This window comes from Macadamia integrifolia, chromosome 1 (genome assembly GCF_013358625.1).
Source record: "Macadamia integrifolia cultivar HAES 741 chromosome 1, SCU_Mint_v3, whole genome shotgun sequence".
NCBI classification, from domain to species: domain Eukaryota; kingdom Viridiplantae; phylum Streptophyta; class Magnoliopsida; order Proteales; family Proteaceae; genus Macadamia; species Macadamia integrifolia.
The window spans coordinates 23,723,210-23,741,082 of NC_056557.1; the positions used below are offsets into that span (position 1 = coordinate 23,723,210).

Here is a 17,873-nt window from a genome sequence, read left to right on the forward strand (position 1 = left end):
GAAAGTGCTAACGTACACTTCACAGCTGGTCAGGAAACTCAATCCCCTTTTCACAGCTGGTCAGGAAACTCAATCCCCAAAAAATATCTAGTCCGCAACCATGACATGTGGGGTACCTTCCTAGTTGAATTTCCACAGGAACTAACTGTGGGCGCCAATGCACCTAAAAAAAAAACAAGGGCTTCTTGCCTTCTTCTGATTAACAATCATAATGGAGAGAAGCTATGTCAGTTAAAGAAATTACTAATTATAAGTATAACCTAGTATAATACCAAAGATGAGTACTTGAGCTCACTTGCCCTTTTTCATTTTGCGATAGCTAACTCCCCTTGGTAGGAACGAAAGTAAATCCACTGGCATTTATGTCTTACCTGCTTATTTATATCGAAGAGAATTTAAATGTTTCTCCTGCCTGCCTACTCACCTTTCTGCAGCATTAGTAATCTCCTTGGTAGCATATTTCCCCTTTTCTTTTCAGAGAAAATAACGAACCCCTGCACCTACACAGGGCCCAATGAGGGGGCACAAGTGGGCATCAAAGAATTTTTCTTTCTTCCTGAATTCACAGGGGCAGAGGTGTCATTTCACCACCATCTGCCTAGGTTCAAGGCCACACAACCAGGGAACATTCTTTCTCCCCTTTCTTTTATAACACCACTACAAGAGTAGTGGATGAAACTTGCTGCGGCCCAATCTACTACATACAGGATTTGGTGCTTTCACTCCAACCCAGCCCAGCAAGGGATACATAAGGTTGGGTTGGGCTGGGCCGGGCCCTATTTCTCTAGAAAAATAGCCCGCATTTGGCCACATCTTGAAAGTCGCAACAATTGGAAAAACTCCAGTATCAGTCCACGAGGCACACAAACAATGCCAAAGGTTTGCACCAAACCCCAATCTACCCTTTCTGGTAGCATGTAAAAAAGGGTACTTGGGCCGGATTATGGTCATTAGGCACAGGTGGGTACAACGAGTTGGATTGAATTAAAAGGTTGGATCATTTTATGAACCTGCACAAAATCAAGGAATTAGAAGCCAGTTGTCAGATTTCGATTGGATTTAGCGGTACCCCCTTACTGCCCGGGACCAGAAATCCACCATCCACTTCCAACACATTCCTCTTGAAATTCTGGTCTTTCTGTTTCTAAAGCTACATTTTTGATCCCCTTCATCAAACTAGCTTCAATAAGGGGTTGGGTGTAGGGAGAACAAGTATCTAAAGATGAATAATAATTCAAATCAGAAGCTGAAGCTTCATTTTTAAGGCTAAAGCACTGGTAAAACTCAACTCTCCTCGGGTGATTAATACACATACGTCCTGGGTTTGTGATAAACCATCCACTTACCACAGTTTTCATTCTAGGTAATGAAAATTGGGTACAGCACCCTTCCCATCGAATGCTGAAACAATGAATTCAAAGACTGCTGCATGTTGGCCTTCCAGAATGAGACGCAGATTTCCCTCGGAGATAAGAATCTAATGTCAATTTTCCTGTCCATTCTCCACCGGGGTAGAAGTTGGAGAAGTGACTTCTTCAGTGTTCCCTTCTGTTTGTGCATCTTGGGTATCTTCTTTGGCATCCTCTGACAAATCCTGCAACTGAAGGATCTCAAAAAATAATTAGAATTTTGCATTTGCTAATTATAGAAAGCAGATCAGTAGCTTACATTTCATGGAGTCCAAACCATAACTTGGCCAAGTAATGGCACAGATATGGAAACAAAATGAAATGTGATATATTAGGAATAAAAACAAAACAATAGAAGGTATAGCCTTAAAATACCCCCAAATTCCTTAAACTGGCAGTCACATCCTCACTTTGCTGTTGAAGAGTGGTCCTCAGTTCTTGAAATTCCTATTTTCAGTTTATGAAACATTATTCCATTTAAAAATAACGCTACATGGAAGAATATCTTTATGGTGGACAGCCATCAACCAAAAGAATCCAAAGGGTACACCTAGTTCTGCCACATAGAAGAGTGATTGGCAATTCTCAACCTGGGATATCTAGGTAATGGTTAGGATAGGCCACATGTCAGATTTCAGATTCAAATTCAATCATATACCCTCCCATGCATTGGCATGCATCCTCTTGATAGCCATAGACTTCTCAATGCCATATTTTACCTCTCAACCAACTCGGTCTAGGTTGAACTCAACACAAGTAGGAGACATTGGGGTCTACCGTCCATAACATTTCAGCCCATTTGACCTGCCACATGGCAAAACTAGGTGTTTGTCCATAGATTCCATGGTGGATGAGCCACCCAGGACACCCAAACCCAAACTTTAGAGGTAAAAGGAACAACAGTACTCACGAGGACTTACCGATCTAAGCTGATCCACTTCCACATTAAGAGATTTCTTGAGCTCAGAAAGCTCCTGCATTATATTTGATAACTGATAAGTTCTAGCCAAGTATACTTTATCAAAGTCAGGAAATATCACAAACAGATAATTTAAATAACGTGTAGCTGAAGGAAAGAAGAATGGGTCAAAAAACTTGCAAATGAAGAGTTTCAAACAGTATACATCACAGAATTTCTTGGACCAAGTACAGCATGAAGAAGTGTTGAGGACTTGGTGGATTCACAAAAACGTGAAGAGTGTCAACAAGTAATCGAACTTTCAATCTTTTGGGACACATGGTTGCGTACTTCTAACAATTTCACACGGGGATAAAAGGAATAAATAAAAGGATCTTTTGGAAAAGAGACAACTTCATCCAACTGAAGAGCAAGCAACATCTAAGAATCAAAGAAAATCAACAAGAACCAATGATATCACAAAAATATTCAACATAAAATGTAACAACCAATTGTAGATAGACATAACTCCATCTGTGAGGAGTTGTAAGGAGGCTGGACTCTCGAGTATATCTCAGTAATGTACTATACAAATAAAAATCTGCATTCCTATTACTTCTAATTTACTACTGTATTCAATGACCAACAGAAAAGAACCTTGTACATCAGACGCTATCAAGAGCTATCAAGCTTAAGCTTTGTGGGCTATCCCAAGGCAAGCTCCATTACCTTCATTTTTCAAAATCCCCTCCGGTACAGAATAGAGAAGTCAAACCAAGATACGAAATCAGCTACAGAGACCAAATGTCTCAAATTACATATGGAGTATAATAAGAGTAGGAAGATATATAATGCAGAGGCCATAGTCTGCCCAAGTCGAGGAGATCCAGACTTAAGTTAGGCCATAAAGTCCAGCAAGGGTAGTTAATATATAGGAATTTTTAGGGGGTTAATATTGTAATTAAAGTTCATTTAAATTGGGAATAGGTGCAGTCAACAGGTATGAATAGAGGAGTTTGTTTAGTTTTAATTACTAGTGTTTAAGTCATCATGGGAGTGTATAGTTTAAATTAATAGTGTTGAGTCATCATGGGAATTCTTCTATATTCTTCTTCTCTGTTTCTTCTTATTTTTCTCCTTTCCATTGTTGTCAAGGCATTGCCTAGGCCAGGCGATGATACCATGATAATCTGATAATCTGATTTGCAGTTTGCACTGTTGTATGATACCAAAAAATTGAGATTGACTGTATCTATCTTTGTATCGATATTCTGGTTAGTGATCATACACTCATACTTATTTCTTACTGATTCTTGATGAGTTGATGTGGCTTAATTATGCTTTTTGATGTCTGTAAAAAGCATACTTAGATATAGCATACCAATTGACGGGATAAAAGGGGGTAGGGGGTGGAGGGTGGAGGGTGGAGTGGGGGGGGGGGGGGGGACTATGCTCCTTTCTAATATAGATAGAACCCCTGTTTTCACAATCAGTTTCAGCCCAGCTAAATTCATCAATCCCTCCCACTAGTTACTGGTTTGCCTTCAAATGGCTTTCTACTGTCTGTTACCTAAATCCCTTCTCATCTGAATTTAACTATCAGCTTTAAACCCCATATCTTTAATCTTATTGGATTGCCCCGTTTTCTTGTTTTTCTGCTATCAGCCCATTACAATATCTAGAATTCATTAATTTAATATTTACTTGTTCGAACTTAATTACCAGGACTGGGCAACTTTAATACTAGAGTTTCACCACATATCAACTTCTTTGAGAAGTTACAGTTTTCCACTTCCTATTCTATCGTCCACTTCTCTAATTGTTTACTAAACTTCAAAAATAATTTACTCATAATTACAGCACTCATGGAAATTTCCAGTTTAATCCATTATTCTGAACCTGAATAAATTCTGGATTTGTAAAATTTCATGACTTCCCCCATTCTATTAGACTCGATTCTGGTCCTTAAGGTGTGGTTCTAGCACTCAAGAGTTTTGAGGGCTTTTCCAGACTCTGAATTCATCAATATATCAACTTGCCGCATCTCATAAGTGTTCTCTAAGCCACATATATGTCAGTGGAACCCGTTATGAAACCGTATGTAAACAAGTTTAAGCAAGAAGACCTAATCCGTCTACAAACATTCTCAACCGACTTAATCGCCCCCAGGCTGATTTCACATTGTGCATCCAAATTCTTCTCAATCAATTCTCATTATACAATGTAGAGATATCTCCATGAGGCAGAATCCAGTTATTGCAATCTGTCAACTTCCAGCACAACAAAAACCACCACTTTTATGGATAAATACTCAAGTTATCTGTACACATTATATAGGATGCTGATCACTTGGACAACCTTTCTTTCATAAAAACACAAAAACTAAAGACACTTCAAGCCTTAGTTCGACAATATATTACAACAAACTGAGCATCTGAAATGGCTCAGCCTTCCTTGATTGTTGCATGTCATTCATGCACATGACCTATGTTAACATTCCCATAGTGCTGTACTGTTACAAACGAGGCTTCCAACAAATTGGGGCGTAAAGATTAACCAATCCGTCCATCATCGTTTCCTCTGTCCTCTCACTAAAACTACTGAGCATCAACTACTCCCTATGTTAGGCAGTGCAGTAGATTTATGATGTATCCACCAATACTTTTGGTGTCATGAATTCCCAAAAATCACAATTGAAATCCTAAAATTTGTTGAGAAAACCAATATAAGGAAGGACTGATGGCAACAAGAAATATGAAGCACCATTTGCCCTATGTCACCAACTCTCCTCTTACAAGTTGTTATTTCCTCAGAGTTTTACACGTACAAGACTCCTAAACTCATCTCCACACACAACAGAGTCCATAAAAAAAATGAGAGATTTATGTCAACAAACCCCCCCCCCCTTAAAGATCTGTTTTCACTTCGATGTTTTGGAATTGCAGATCATGGCCACTATGTCATGGTAGATGGTAGAAACATCTGCATTTTCTGAAGATCAGTTCAGAAGAAAGGGGGAAACCTAGATAGGCATGCACATCATTGTAAGAGGCTGGAATTAAAAAACGATAGTCAATAAACAAATAAATGCTACAATAGAAACTGAAATAGGAATATGAATTAATAGATAGTGCTATTTAAGATTCTAAGTCGAGAGCATAGTCAAATTTATAACCATCCCTGATTGATCCATCAGACCCACACCCAACACCACAAAATGCAAAAGGAATGAAGGTCCATTTGCTACAATATCCCTAAGACCATGTGGTAGTTAGTATCACAAAGCTTTGCACTTAAATTGGAAACACAAACCCGAGAATGCCCGGGAAAAGTAATGTTCTGTTGTGCTTCTTGTATTTCCTTTTCTAAGAGAATATTTTCATCGTAACACCAGGAAAGCGATCACCTTGAGTAATAATAACTCCACAAAAGAGCAGAAAGTTGATAGACTTAGGTTCGATGAAACAAACATTACTCACATCTCGGTAAATCTTGACTTGAGTATCTAACTTCGACCTCCAACTCTGTAAATCCTGCAAGCACAGAACATTTACATGATATTACTTACAAGATAGTGAATGAGCGAGAGAGATGGAGACAAAATGGTTAGATTAAAAAAAAAAAATGACAAATCACCTGTTTCAAACCTTGAATTCTAGTAAGCAGCTCCGACCGTGATTCACTCAATTCCTGCAAACAGTAGGGAGCTCAAGAAGATTAACAATATATATTTAGTAAATTAGTATTGGGGGAGAGAAGCAGAGGAAAAAATCTACAACGCACAGCGATCTTTGAGCTAATAGGTGTAATGTTCTCCTTTTTCTGAAGCCAAAAAGAAAAAAAGAGAAGTCAGAAGACTCAGAGCTAGAGAAACAGTAGGGTAAATATTAGGGTTTTCAGAGGGAAGAAACTGTACCAAAGAAAGAGGTGCAGCAACAGTAGCAGCGGGAGACCGTGTAGAATCAGAATCCGCCATTATTAGAGATCGATCCGACAATGTAACAGAAAATTGGATGATCCGAGTTGATTATCTAGGGTTTAGGGTTCCGTCTTCAAGAGCTTCTTCGAGAATGAATACTCAACAACAGAATTCAAGGGAAGGAGTAAAGAGATACTCCGAGTTGAACCAAGGCAGGTGTGAATTGTGAACGTTTAAAGATGTGGGGAGTGGAACAGTGAAGTGGATGTGACGGGGACCGGTGTTGTGTACGTTCAAATTGCGTTAAAAACGACGGATTTGAGCGGGCTAAAATCAATCTAGAAATCTGAATTTAGGGGACTCGCGTTGTCACTTAACAAGATTTGGCAACAACCACAATTAATAAAAATCACGTGATCCCCCCGCCCCAATCCAAAAAATTAAAAAATTAAAAAAAATATCTCATGCTCCCAACTCCCATGCGGAAGAGAAGAGACCCAGCACACATCCGATGATTGAGCATAAGAATTTCATACCCCAACACACGGGTCTGCACCCAGATACACATTGGATCTCCAGTGGGGCAATAGATGGCAGGGGTGAAAGTAAAATCCAAACACGATCTAACCTACCTTGAGCTTGAACCGAACTTGTGCCAAGTTTTTTTTACCCCGAAGGCGATTTAGGGTTGAAAAATCCACCCAGGATTGGGTCGGGCTAAGGTTGAGGCCTCAGCCTGGCTCAACCCGGCCTAAAATTTAATCTTAATTTTTTATATTACAATTTAGGCTCCTATTGGTATTTTTTTTTTTTTTTTTTAATTTTTTAATGTATAAGATATGAATAGCAAAAACAAGTCAATCAAGGTTAATTCAACCATTGTAGAAGGCAGGGTCAACCCAACCTAGCCCAACCTGACCCAATTCGGCCCTGACAGAGTCAATTAGGGTCAGGTTGGGCTTGAATATGAACCCGACAAGTTTGGGTTGGACATGGGTTGAATTTTGAAGACTTTGGGTTGGGTTAGGGCTTTAAGAAATCTGGCCTTGTTTCACCCCAACATATAGGATCTGAATTCGCTAAGGAGCTGGATAAACCTAGATACTAATCCTCTTCAGCATGGGAGAGAGCCCAACCACATACAGTAGTGGGAAACCCCTTGAGGTAGTCCACTCAGGTGTTGGGGTGCATGCCCGAAGAACTCTCAACCACTAGATGTGTTGTGGATTTCCTCCCACACTAGAGAGGATCTGGATCTGATACACATAGTGGTGTCAACCAATCTAGTCTAATCAGTCTAAGTCACGGTCTAATCATTTTCATTTGTTCACATACGTAAATTGATGAATAAAAAGACAAAAAAAAAAAAAAAAAGTAAGGCAAAATGGTAACTGTTGTAACCCGGCAGTCACTGAGAGGGGGGGTGAATCAGTGAGTCCAATTCCGATCCCAAAAATCTGTCTGATGTCTGGCCAAGAAAAACCTGGTATACCTGTCCCTGTTTGCACACAGTCGTATGCACACTCAGCCTCTCATAGGCACTTCCAAGTGTGTACACCCATTCCACATTCCACGCACTTCAATATAAAATGCAAACAATAAGCACCCACAACACAGGATTTTTACGAGGTTCGGCAATTTGCCTACATCCCCAGAGTAGTGTCTGTAAAGGCTTCGTACCTACTCAATACACTACTTTTGACTGCACCCACACTCAATTTTCTCAAGCAGAAGCTAAGATGGCACTCGTAGTACCGGTACAATGTGTAGCACCCACTACACGGGAACACCCACTCCTGGTGCTTAGCACCCACTAAGCACTCAATAAATAATACAGTAAATGTGGGCTTATATCAATGCCCTACAGTTAAGCCTTGCCTAGCAAATACATCCACAACTAGCTAGCATGCTTACAGTTTATCCACAACTAACTTAGCATTTAAACATTCATCCACAACTAACCCTAACATACATACATATTATCATATATGCATATAATGTAAATTCTAGGGTTAGAAAATCTCACAGTCCTTGTTTGTTATTAGCAGAGTTGTCTCAGAGCATAGTCTCTACACACTGGAATCCTCAACTCCCCTCTAGAGTACTTCAAGTAAGCTCAACATGGCCATGGCATCTCACAAGTCTTGTCCCTTATCTTCTTGCACTTTGAAGCACAAATAGAAAAACCCTCTCTTCTTTTCTCTTTTCTCTTGGCTTTGAAACATCAAAAACACTCAACTACCTTCTCAAACCCACTTTAATGGAGTAAAAACACATTCCATCAAGCAATAAACCTCATTCAATGATCGCCCATCAAGAGGAAAACTTCTCATACCAAAACCGTAGCCTTCCTTCACTCAAAACTCATTTTTCTTTCTTCCATGGTGTAGGGCTTGAAAAAACGAAGAAGCAGCAACTTGGTTCACTAGATCCGAGTTAAATGAGGGAGATATGACCATTTGAAGTTGGAGCAATGAGATAGCTTGAAATGGAATCTTCGTCGGGGTGGCGTAGGCTACACCAGCGGCACGCGCAATAGGGGCGAAATCTGACCTTAGATCTCATATAAAAGATCTTATAATCTAAGCCGTCTGATTAAACCAACGGATAATAGATCCAAACCATTAGATTTGAATCCCGATGATGTCATCATGACATAGACACTAACATCGTCATAAGTGTTGTCGACCACGGATTGGCTACATCAACGTATATTTCGGATCTATGTCGGCTTAACCCATAAAGGTGAATAATTTATAGACCATTAGATCTGGATCTATAAGATCTACTTGATCTAGATCTAAGGGATTGGAATCTAAGCTTCGGTGATGATGCACATGCGACACACACTACTCAATGCAATATGGTGCAACACCAGACCATCATATCTAATACACTCCACCAATGAGAAGCCTTAGATAAGCATCTTCAACACAAGCTCTTGTACGAACAGTCAGATCGGAATCTTATCACGTGGCTCAATCTAAGCCGTGTATTAAGGATCCCTCTGATTCTCTTATATACACATAAGCCCCTGCTTCTATAAACTTTAATGCCAAAAACCCCTTATCAACTCAGACCTTTAAAACCTTGAAATTATACTAAGCCCCTGAAATTTCAAAATTAAAATCCAGAAAATCCACCCAACACCAAGAGCATCTGTTGATTTTCTAGTTCGGATTTTTGAACCAGCTTCACGGAAATACTTATAACTTTTTCATACGATATCCGATCGAGATGAAACAAAGTGCGTTGGGTCCATAACTGGACGCTCTATGACTTTCTAGAAGACTTAATCATCTGAATCATCCATGTAAAAATATCAAAATGCCCCTAGACCTTTCTAATAACGCAACTTTATCATATAGAATTGGATCGCGATGAAATCAAAACCGTTGGAAAGATTGGATTTTTGTTGTATTGTTACATGGAGAACACTTCCTTTAAAAAAGTCATCTTCAATGCCGTAACTACCCTCGAATGCCACAAATATCGTAACTTCTTCATACGATATCAGAATGTGACGAAATCAAATGCACTAGACTAGGTAAATTACAATCTATCTTTTTCATGAAGAACCAATCTTCCAAAAATATCATTTTCAATACAAAAAATGCCCCCGAGTATAAATAAGCCAATTTTTTTAGTTTTGACCCAGAAACTCGCACCACCTATTAATGATGTATTAAACCACTCCATGCATACCAAGCGGCTCTGTTATCTCATTGGTGACACTGGACACTGCCATGTCATCATTTTCATCCACGTCAACCAAACTGGCCACGTCATCACCGCCACCTAGCCAGGTTGCCAACAAGGACAACCATAAAACAACAGTAACAACGCGACGTTTTATCTATCATGGATTTTTTGGTCAAATTTTTATCACAGATTGTGCATGGACCTAACATAGGGGCTAAAAAATATTAATTTCCATTCAGCTTAATTAGATTTAAAAATTCTAAAATTCAGAATGCTTGAATCACATTTATCCAATTATAATCATGTAAAACCTTATGATAGTAAAATGATATTATTAGATTTCTACCCAATATATATATATATTATTAGATCAAATTGTATTATCACCTTTCCCAGTCAAATCATTTTAAGGCGATTAATGCTAAGGAGAGGAGCCGGATCTGATTTAAAATGCTAACGTCCTAGTCAAGATTAAGATCAGAATTTTTAAAATGCTAAATTATACTTGTTGAAAGATGATATTTCATATCTCAATATCTACTAATTGGTGTTTCTTGTAAAATCACCCTACGGTTGACCCATTTTAATTATGGTTGACGGGTGAAAGTATGTCGGGTGTAAAATTGGGAAGCAACATCTCAAATATCAAGTCATACCACACAGAGGTTATCTACAATGCAAATTAGCCTTTTATTAAAAAAAAAAAAGGCAATCATATCATAATTTTGCTATAACTCATATGTATGATCGAAAAGAGATACATTCAAAATTGGTGGTATTTTTAGGAAGGAAAAAAATTATAAGAATGATGAACTATACTCAAAAAAAAAAAAGTTACACATAATTTATAATTCAAAAAAATATTATATTTTTTAAACAAATAGGTAAGAGACCAACAAGACAATGCTTAGAAATTCTCCTTGTGGAAATCAAACTTTGTTGTAGTCTTTCGGGAAAAGTCTTGTGCTAGCCATCGTAAGTCCCCAGTCAAACCAGGAGCACCGCAATAGAACACCCCTGCAATCAAAATCAAACATCAGTACTAAATTTCAATTTCTAATCAGCCTCTTTTTTTTTTTTTTTTTTTGTAAGTTTCCATGCAAATGATATTTCACATGAAAATTTCGCTCCACGTAAAATTCTCTTTCCTTCGGTGATTTTTATTTTACATTAAAACACAATAGGAAAATTTTCATTTCTATCCTTTTACAATAAATTATAAACGGAGTTAAAATTATTTATGAGAATACTAGAATAAGCTGGTTCAATCCAAGAATCAACAGGGTGTAGTAGGTGATCAAGTTAGAATAAAAAAGGACATATCCAGTGCATTAGTTAGGCCATAATGTGCACCGCTATTACCCCTACTTTTGTGGAGAGGTTGTTTCCTCATTCAAATTCAAAACAACAAGGTCATAATAGCTATAGCAACCTTACCGTTGCGCCGAGTTAAGTCTGAATTAAAATGAAGTTTAATATGCTTTACTTACCAACGCGTTGATTAGGGTGGTTAATGGCTACATGTTTGAAGACACTTCGCCAATTGGGTCTAGCAAAATGAGTCTTAACTGGTGTCCCAGACACAATGTCTACACCATTCTTGGCATGGTGTAGTGATTGTAGCATTGCTATGAGTGCAGACCGAGCATCACCTTCCTCATACACACTGGTGCAGTAGTTATGAAGCTCAATAACCCCATCTCTGTCATACTCAGCTACTTCATTCATTACTCCTCTAAACCACTCAAATGAGCCTTGTTCTCTTGTCACCCAATAGAAGTAGGCTCTGCTAGTCCTAAAAGATCTCTCCTGGTTTGCCTTAACTTCTCCTCCACTCTCTACACTTCCTTTCTCTGTCATCTCCTTCTGTTGCTTTATGTTGTTCAAGACATCCTTAACTATACTGATCAATGGTGTTGCTCCAATCCCAAGCCCAACTAGGAGGAGGACTTCATATTCCTTATAATCTTGTGCAGGAGCTCCATATGGGCCATCGATAAGCAGCCTTGGCAACCTATTACATAAGTTCACTTCTTCGTCAAGAGGAGGATATTATCAGAGACAGTGGAAGAAGAATCAGAGAGTTCATTAAGCAAAACCATTACCTTTGGTTCCTCTCCCCTTGCTTGATATCAGCTCTTAGGAGGCCACTTTGATCCCCAGTTGGAGGTTGGCATACCTAAGCAAAACAAACAAATAAATCGGGAAAGGTTTAAAAGGAGGTATATGTTGAAGGGTTCACCCCAAAACCTTAAGATATGAGGTGGAGGGAGCTCTTTTAATTTATGAAGGCATTAAATAATAAAACAAACTGATATGAAACTATAACTCTTTGAATGTTGATTAGGTTCTCATACGGTCTGATCCACAGGGATGGAATCCACCACAGGATTTCTCGTTGGGTGGATTCCATCTATGTGGATCAATCCCGTATGAGGATCCGATCCGCTCTCTAACTCTTTAACTTCCAACATTGGTATGCTAGAGAGTTCAACTCAAAAACTTGAAAGCTTTCGGTGGATAGAGCTCTTTAAGCATAAGAAGACACTAAATACCAAACAAACTGATGTGAGACTATAAATCTATGACTCTCAATATCTTAACATTTCCCTTATTTACTAATAGCTTCAACATACTTAGCTCTACACATGGACAAACAGCTTGTGGAGGACAACAAAGGAATCTAAGTATTTGATAATATGTTGGAGGTTCCAACTCAAAACCTTAAGGTATTAGGTGGAGAGATCTCTTAAGCATGAAGACACCAAAGGCCAGAACAAACTGATGTGATACTATAACTCTACAATTCCCCAACATCTTAACACTCTCCGTCGTTGGGTATAGCTTCTGCATACGTAGCTCTACACGCGGGCATGCAACTTGTGGAGGACAACAAAAGGATTTAAGCTCTGATATTATGTTAGGGCTATATTCCAACACAAAAACTAAAAACATTAGGTGGAAAGAGCTCCTCAAGTATATAAAGGCGCCAAGGACCAAAACAAACTGATGTGAGACTATAATTCTATTCCTACCCAAAAAAAAAAATTACTATAATTCTATAATTCCCAATGTCTCAACATTTTATGATCATATCAGTACCTTAGAGAAGACAGATCTGAGCTTTGATGTCCAGTCACCCAAGATGCGAATATGGATGCTCAAGTAATCATCTCCAGGAGCTGATGTTATTGAAAAAGGATGCCTATAAGGGGAAAAGAAGAAAAGCAAATTTATTAACCTTAATTATAATTATCACTACATTAAAAAAAATAATGAGAAAATTTGTAATTTCTCCAAGTAATTACCATTGAACAGAAGAAACAGCAGAACAATTGAGGAAGATATACTGCCCACTGCTATATTTAAATCCATTGGGTTTGGTCATTTTGAGAGCCAATACATTTCCGGGGTATACCGCAACCTAAATAAACATAATTTTAAACTCAAGATCATCCTTAGAATATCCCAATTCATAGGTTCAAAATCCACATCTATGAATTGAAAGGTCCAAATGATCAGAACAATTAATATTATAACTTGAAAAAAAAAAAATTAAGCATCCATTAATAGGCCTATTCTTACCTTCAAAATGTTCACAGTCTTATACCCAGACCTTAAAGCACGAATCAATCGCTCGCACGCATATAGAACCATTGGCACAACAAGATACATCCATGTCTATAAGGTTGTGGCACATAAAATAAATACAGGCATTGATTCAATTATTAAGTTATATTTGGATGCAAAAGGAAAAAAGAAAAAATGAGAGAGATAGACACATAAATCAATTATTATGAAGATGCTTACCGTTTTTTTGTACCATTTCTTGCTGAGGTAGAGAAAGTAGCCATGGATGATGAAGAGGATGTAGACAATCACAAATAAGTGATGAGAATACCAGAAGGCATTAAAGCCTGTGAGCTTTTTAATTGGTTTGGGGAGGTTGAGCCGGTTTCTACGAAACCATGGTTGGGCCAATGTGTATGAAATGACCATTAATACAACCATAACCACTCCGGTCCAACCCTCTGTGCCTTTAACAAACCACCAATAGTTTGGTGGACGTTCTTCACCAAAGAAAGGCTTCATTGGTTCATACTCCTCATCTGTTGCATGTAGAAGCCTTGGGAAATCACAGGTCAAATGTGCACCTGCGTGGAGCCCTACTCCTATTGCAATCCCAACAGCGATTACCTGTAGATATATAGAATTCCATCAATAAAAAAAAAAATGGAGAAATGAAAAAGTGATGGCAAGTAATGTGAATTATCATTCATAACCAGTAACAATACTCGGTTTAAATTCTGATTCAAAAGTTGAATGTCTGAGTACTAGGTGCTACGACGCTAAAGTAACCTATATCATACTTTCAGAAAAAGCTCGAACAACCTTCAACAAAAGGGTCATGTATCCAAAACCGATACAAGTGGGTAGGTAGAGAATACTTAGGGGCACAAAACAACTCTGTCTAAAGTATTCGGCAAAATAGTCTCGTAACTTCAAGAGAACGGGTGCCTCCTCACAAATTATTACATAGAAGGACCAGTCTTAAGGAAAGACTGACAATTTGATATCAAGTTAGATCTCAACCAATAGACTCGAACTTAAACAGTAGGTGGAGGGACCTAGAGGTATATGAATATACACCCAAGGTTCCAAATAATCAAAGTGGGACTATATAACACCAATAAATCCAAGTAATCCAAGGGTACAAATTTGGCCCGAACCCCAACAAGTTTAGGGTTGGGATTTTCAGCCCATGCAAAATCAATTCATATGAGTAAAAAAAAAAAAAAAAAAGGGAATCAGGGCCAGCCCGCCTACCTTGTAGGGTCAATCAAGGTCAACTTGGCCTAGTCCAATCCAGTCAGGATCAATTAGGGCATTGTACTTGGGCGAAGTTAAGGAAAACTAAGATTGGGCTGGAGTTTTAAAAACTCTGGTTCAGCTTGACCCATTTGCATCCTAAGTAATTCCACCTAGAGAAAAAAAAATCATATTAATTGGTTGAAGTTGATTTTTTTGGAGGATGATGACCTTGTGGAAGTTGATTCTAAGGGCTTCCTCGGATCCCAGATAAGATTCGGGTTAAGAAAAAATGACCTTGTGAAAATTGATGTTGTCATCGAAGGGGAGAACGACTCCAAGCTTGGTCCTACTCCTCAACCAAGTAATGGTGTTTCTACAGACAGGAAGAAGAATGACAGCCATGTTGAACTTAAGAGTCTCAGCTGCACCCTTAGCTGTGGTAACACAATAGCCCATGACATGAAACACAGCTCTATGCCTATACTGAATAAATTTCCAGGTAAAGAGAGCCACACATATGGAAAGCCAGAGGGCAATCACCCAAACCCTCTTCCAGTTATCCTCTAGGAAGTAGCCAACCCCTCTGGAGCATCTCTTGACCGGGTTTGGTTCTTTGGTTGGAACCAGTTTCTGGCTCAAGAGTTGGCTCAGGTTGCGACTGTTGGTGGCTAGGTTTGTAGATTGGCTTGGCCCTTGTAATAGAAGCATCTCCAGGTTGTAGAGCTGTTCACAAAACATAGACAATTTCAATTAAGAGTTAATTAAAAGAGTAATTAAGGTAATTGGGAGTTTAGTTAGGGAATTAATTAACCTCAATATATCCAAGGTTGTCTGGATCCAACTCTTCCATGATGAGAGCTGTGTATTCATCTGCTCTTTCATGGATCTTTGACAATTTGTTAGCAGAAGCACTCAGCTTAATGATCTGTTTAACATTCAAATTACAGATTATAAATTCTTATAATTAATTATATATGATTTTGTTTAGTACAACAAAATAATATCTAATAAATCTGACCTCTTTGACTTCTTCTTCAGTGATACGCCCATCTGCGTTCTTGTCCACCCTGTGTCAGATGTTGCCACGTGTCATTTTTCAAGAGTCGAAAATGGTTATAAGAAAATAATTAAATAGTTCAAAAATAAGTTTTTTTTGTTAGTTTATGGGATGAGTCTGATTTATAGACTGGTTGGAGAAATTAGAATAGTTATTTTTAGAAGAAAAAAAGATTAGATGTCGAGTGTTGCCTGTACAGGCAGCGGAGCTGAGCTCGGTAGGGAGTCTAGGGAATAGGGAGTGGGTTGGGTTTGTAAATAAAGTGTGGAGATGCAGATACAATATCCTACTATGCGGAGTTGGTAGACACATTCTTTACTATTATTGGTTTGACTCTGCCTCTATTGGGGAGGTTTTCATTTTATTTTTAAATTTGATGTTTTCCATATAGTCGTATGTGGTTATACTAAGTCGTCATCATTAATGTTGTTTATACAAGATAAAAGATAGCAAAAACTCGTCCAAGAGCGATGCCTATGCCAGCACTCCCATTTGTTTATCTTTCTCTCTCTCTCTTCTCCTTATGAAATGACATTTTAAACCCTTATTAGAGGAGGAGATAAATAAACATATAGAATGTTCGGGAAGGCCAAGTTCCTAGTTAGAGGAACACTTTTCCTGGCTTCAGAAAGGATAATTATGAAAAAGAAGAAGGTTCCCTAATAAGTAGCGTAGTCGTACACTAGCATGGAAACCAATAGAAACACATGCAAAAGCATCAACCGCGGCTGAAATTTTTATTTTTCATGGGGGTGGGGTGGTCATTTCACCCCTCCCTGTGTCTGGGTTTAAGGCTGTATTGTCTTTTAGACTTCCTTTTCCCCCAAAATGGAGAAAAACGCTAAAAAAAAATCGTGTGATTCCTACGCCAAGACATTGAGAGAAGCAAAATGAAGGCCCCACCCTTGAAAAAATACAAATATCTCAATTTTTTTCTTTTTTTCTTCATAAAGTAGAACTTACATGTCAAAGAAGGTTTGGAGCCGGGCATCGAAGCTTTGATCAGTAATTTGCTCCCAGAACTCGCGAAGCTCAGCCTTCGTCACCGACAAAGAGTCTATCCCTCTCTTTCTGGCCAACGCGTCGAACAACTCATTCACAAACTCGTCCGACTCGTTTGTACTCAATCCTGAAAATTTAAGAAACACGGTTGAACAACCACGACCAGATAGAGGGAGGAGAGAGTGAAAGTACCAAAAAGTACTGAGTTTAATTACCAATGCATCGACCAAATCGCGATCTGGGAAGCTTTCCTTCAATGCCTAATTCGTCGAACCGCGATTCCACCTCGTTCCAAGCTTCGGTCCCAGCATTCTTAGTCATAAACTTGAGCCCTCGAAGGGCTCGGGTGGCTCCAGACTTGCTGCGGTCGACCTTATTGAACGTCTTTAAAGAAGCCATGCGCTTGAGTTCTTGAGAAACTTGCCTGAACCGGAAAGACAATTGAGAGCCCAGAGAAGAAGCTCGTCTCTCGAGTCGGCGAGCCAGGAGAGCGGCTTCTGGGTCGCCACCTCCTCCTTTGATGTCGTGTATGGAGACCGAGTCATCTCGGACGTCTAATGTTATCTCAACGTAGGACTCTTCTTCTCTCATCAGCTTTGTGCTTCGCTTGCTTCCACTACTTCTCTTGTTATAACTACTGCTGCTACTTAATGGACCACTTAGAGGTCCACTGAACCCAACTCGTCCGCTTCCTATGCTTTCTGACTCGGAACCCTGGTCCGACTGGTTCTCTCCTCCCATTTCCGGCTATCCGAAATGGGTGAATGTATCTAGAGAGAGAGAGAGTGTGTGTGTTGTTTGGTTGGAAGAGGATTTGGTGAGGGTGGGAATGTAGAGAGAGAGAGGGGAGGGGGGGCTTTTAAACTTTAGGTAATGGTTTCTGGAAGGAAAGGGAAGAAGAGAAGTCAAAACCAGAGAAATCCATGGGCGCCCTTCGGTTGTGTGATGAGAATTTGGAAATGGGGTTGGTTGCTTCTTCAACAAAAGACAAAAAGGATTTTAAGATTCGGTCATAAGTTCTTCAACAACACTTAACAGTTGTTGGAACTTTTAACAAATTTTCAATACCACCAG

General features: G+C 39.0%; 2 protein-coding genes across 3 annotated transcripts; both read right to left on the bottom strand.

Annotated features, from left to right (window-relative positions):
- Positions 1-1,230: 1,230 nt before the first annotated feature.
- On the bottom strand, positions 1,231-6,758 carry LOC122075444 (CAP-Gly domain-containing linker protein 1-like). 2 transcript variants are annotated; one of them, XM_042640512.1, is made up of 7 exons: positions 6,224-6,748; positions 6,091-6,129; positions 5,944-5,997; positions 5,787-5,840; positions 2,330-2,383; positions 1,785-1,856; positions 1,231-1,600 (listed from the first exon to the last, which is right to left on the bottom strand). In XM_042640512.1, the coding sequence occupies exons 1-7, from the start codon at positions 6,281-6,283 to the stop codon at positions 1,484-1,486; spliced, it is 450 nt and encodes a 149-aa protein (XP_042496446.1). In that variant the 5' UTR covers positions 6,284-6,748; the 3' UTR covers positions 1,231-1,483. The 2 variants fall into 2 exon arrangements, with proteins under 2 accessions (XP_042496446.1, XP_042496522.1); XM_042640588.1 differs by lacking the exon at positions 1,785-1,856 and having other exon boundaries at positions 6,224-6,758.
- Positions 6,759-10,628: 3,870 nt separating this feature from the next.
- LOC122081387 (respiratory burst oxidase homolog protein B) lies at positions 10,629-17,611 on the bottom strand. Its single transcript, XM_042648503.1, has 12 exons — positions 17,015-17,611; positions 16,761-16,926; positions 15,759-15,807; positions 15,552-15,665; positions 15,035-15,463; positions 13,739-14,125; positions 13,514-13,609; positions 13,237-13,352; positions 13,031-13,133; positions 12,034-12,107; positions 11,419-11,942; positions 10,629-10,945 (listed from the first exon to the last, which is right to left on the bottom strand). The coding sequence occupies exons 1-12, from the start codon at positions 17,538-17,540 to the stop codon at positions 10,836-10,838; spliced, it is 2,694 nt and encodes an 897-aa protein (XP_042504437.1). The 5' UTR covers positions 17,541-17,611; the 3' UTR covers positions 10,629-10,835.
- Positions 17,612-17,873: the final 262 nt, after the last annotated feature.

What these genes read in the sequence shown, in the direction of transcription:
- LOC122081387 (XM_042648503.1), bottom strand. Translation starts at nt 17,540, where the DNA reads ATGGGAGGAGAGAACCAGTCGGACCAGGGTTCCGAGTCAGAAAGCATA. An exon ending in ACAACCTTGGATATATTGAG is followed by an intron (nt 15,464 to 15,551) that starts GTTAATTAATTC and finishes TTTTGTGAACAG; the next exon opens with CTCTACAACCTGGAGATGCT. An exon ending in AGACTGTGAACATTTTGAAG is followed by an intron (nt 13,353 to 13,513) that starts GTAAGAATAGGC and finishes ATGTTTATTTAG; the next exon opens with GTTGCGGTATACCCCGGAAA.
- LOC122075444 (XM_042640512.1), bottom strand. Translation starts at nt 6,283, where the DNA reads ATGGCGGATTCTGATTCTACACGGTCTCCCGCTGCTACTGTTGCTGCA. An exon ending in CTATTAGCTCAAAGATCGCT is followed by an intron (nt 5,998 to 6,090) that starts GTGCGTTGTAGA and finishes TACTGTTTGCAG; the next exon opens with GAATTGAGTGAATCACGGTC. An exon ending in CCAGTTTAAGGAATTTGGGG is followed by an intron (nt 1,601 to 1,784) that starts GTATTTTAAGGC and finishes GAGATCCTTCAG; the next exon opens with TTGCAGGATTTGTCAGAGGA.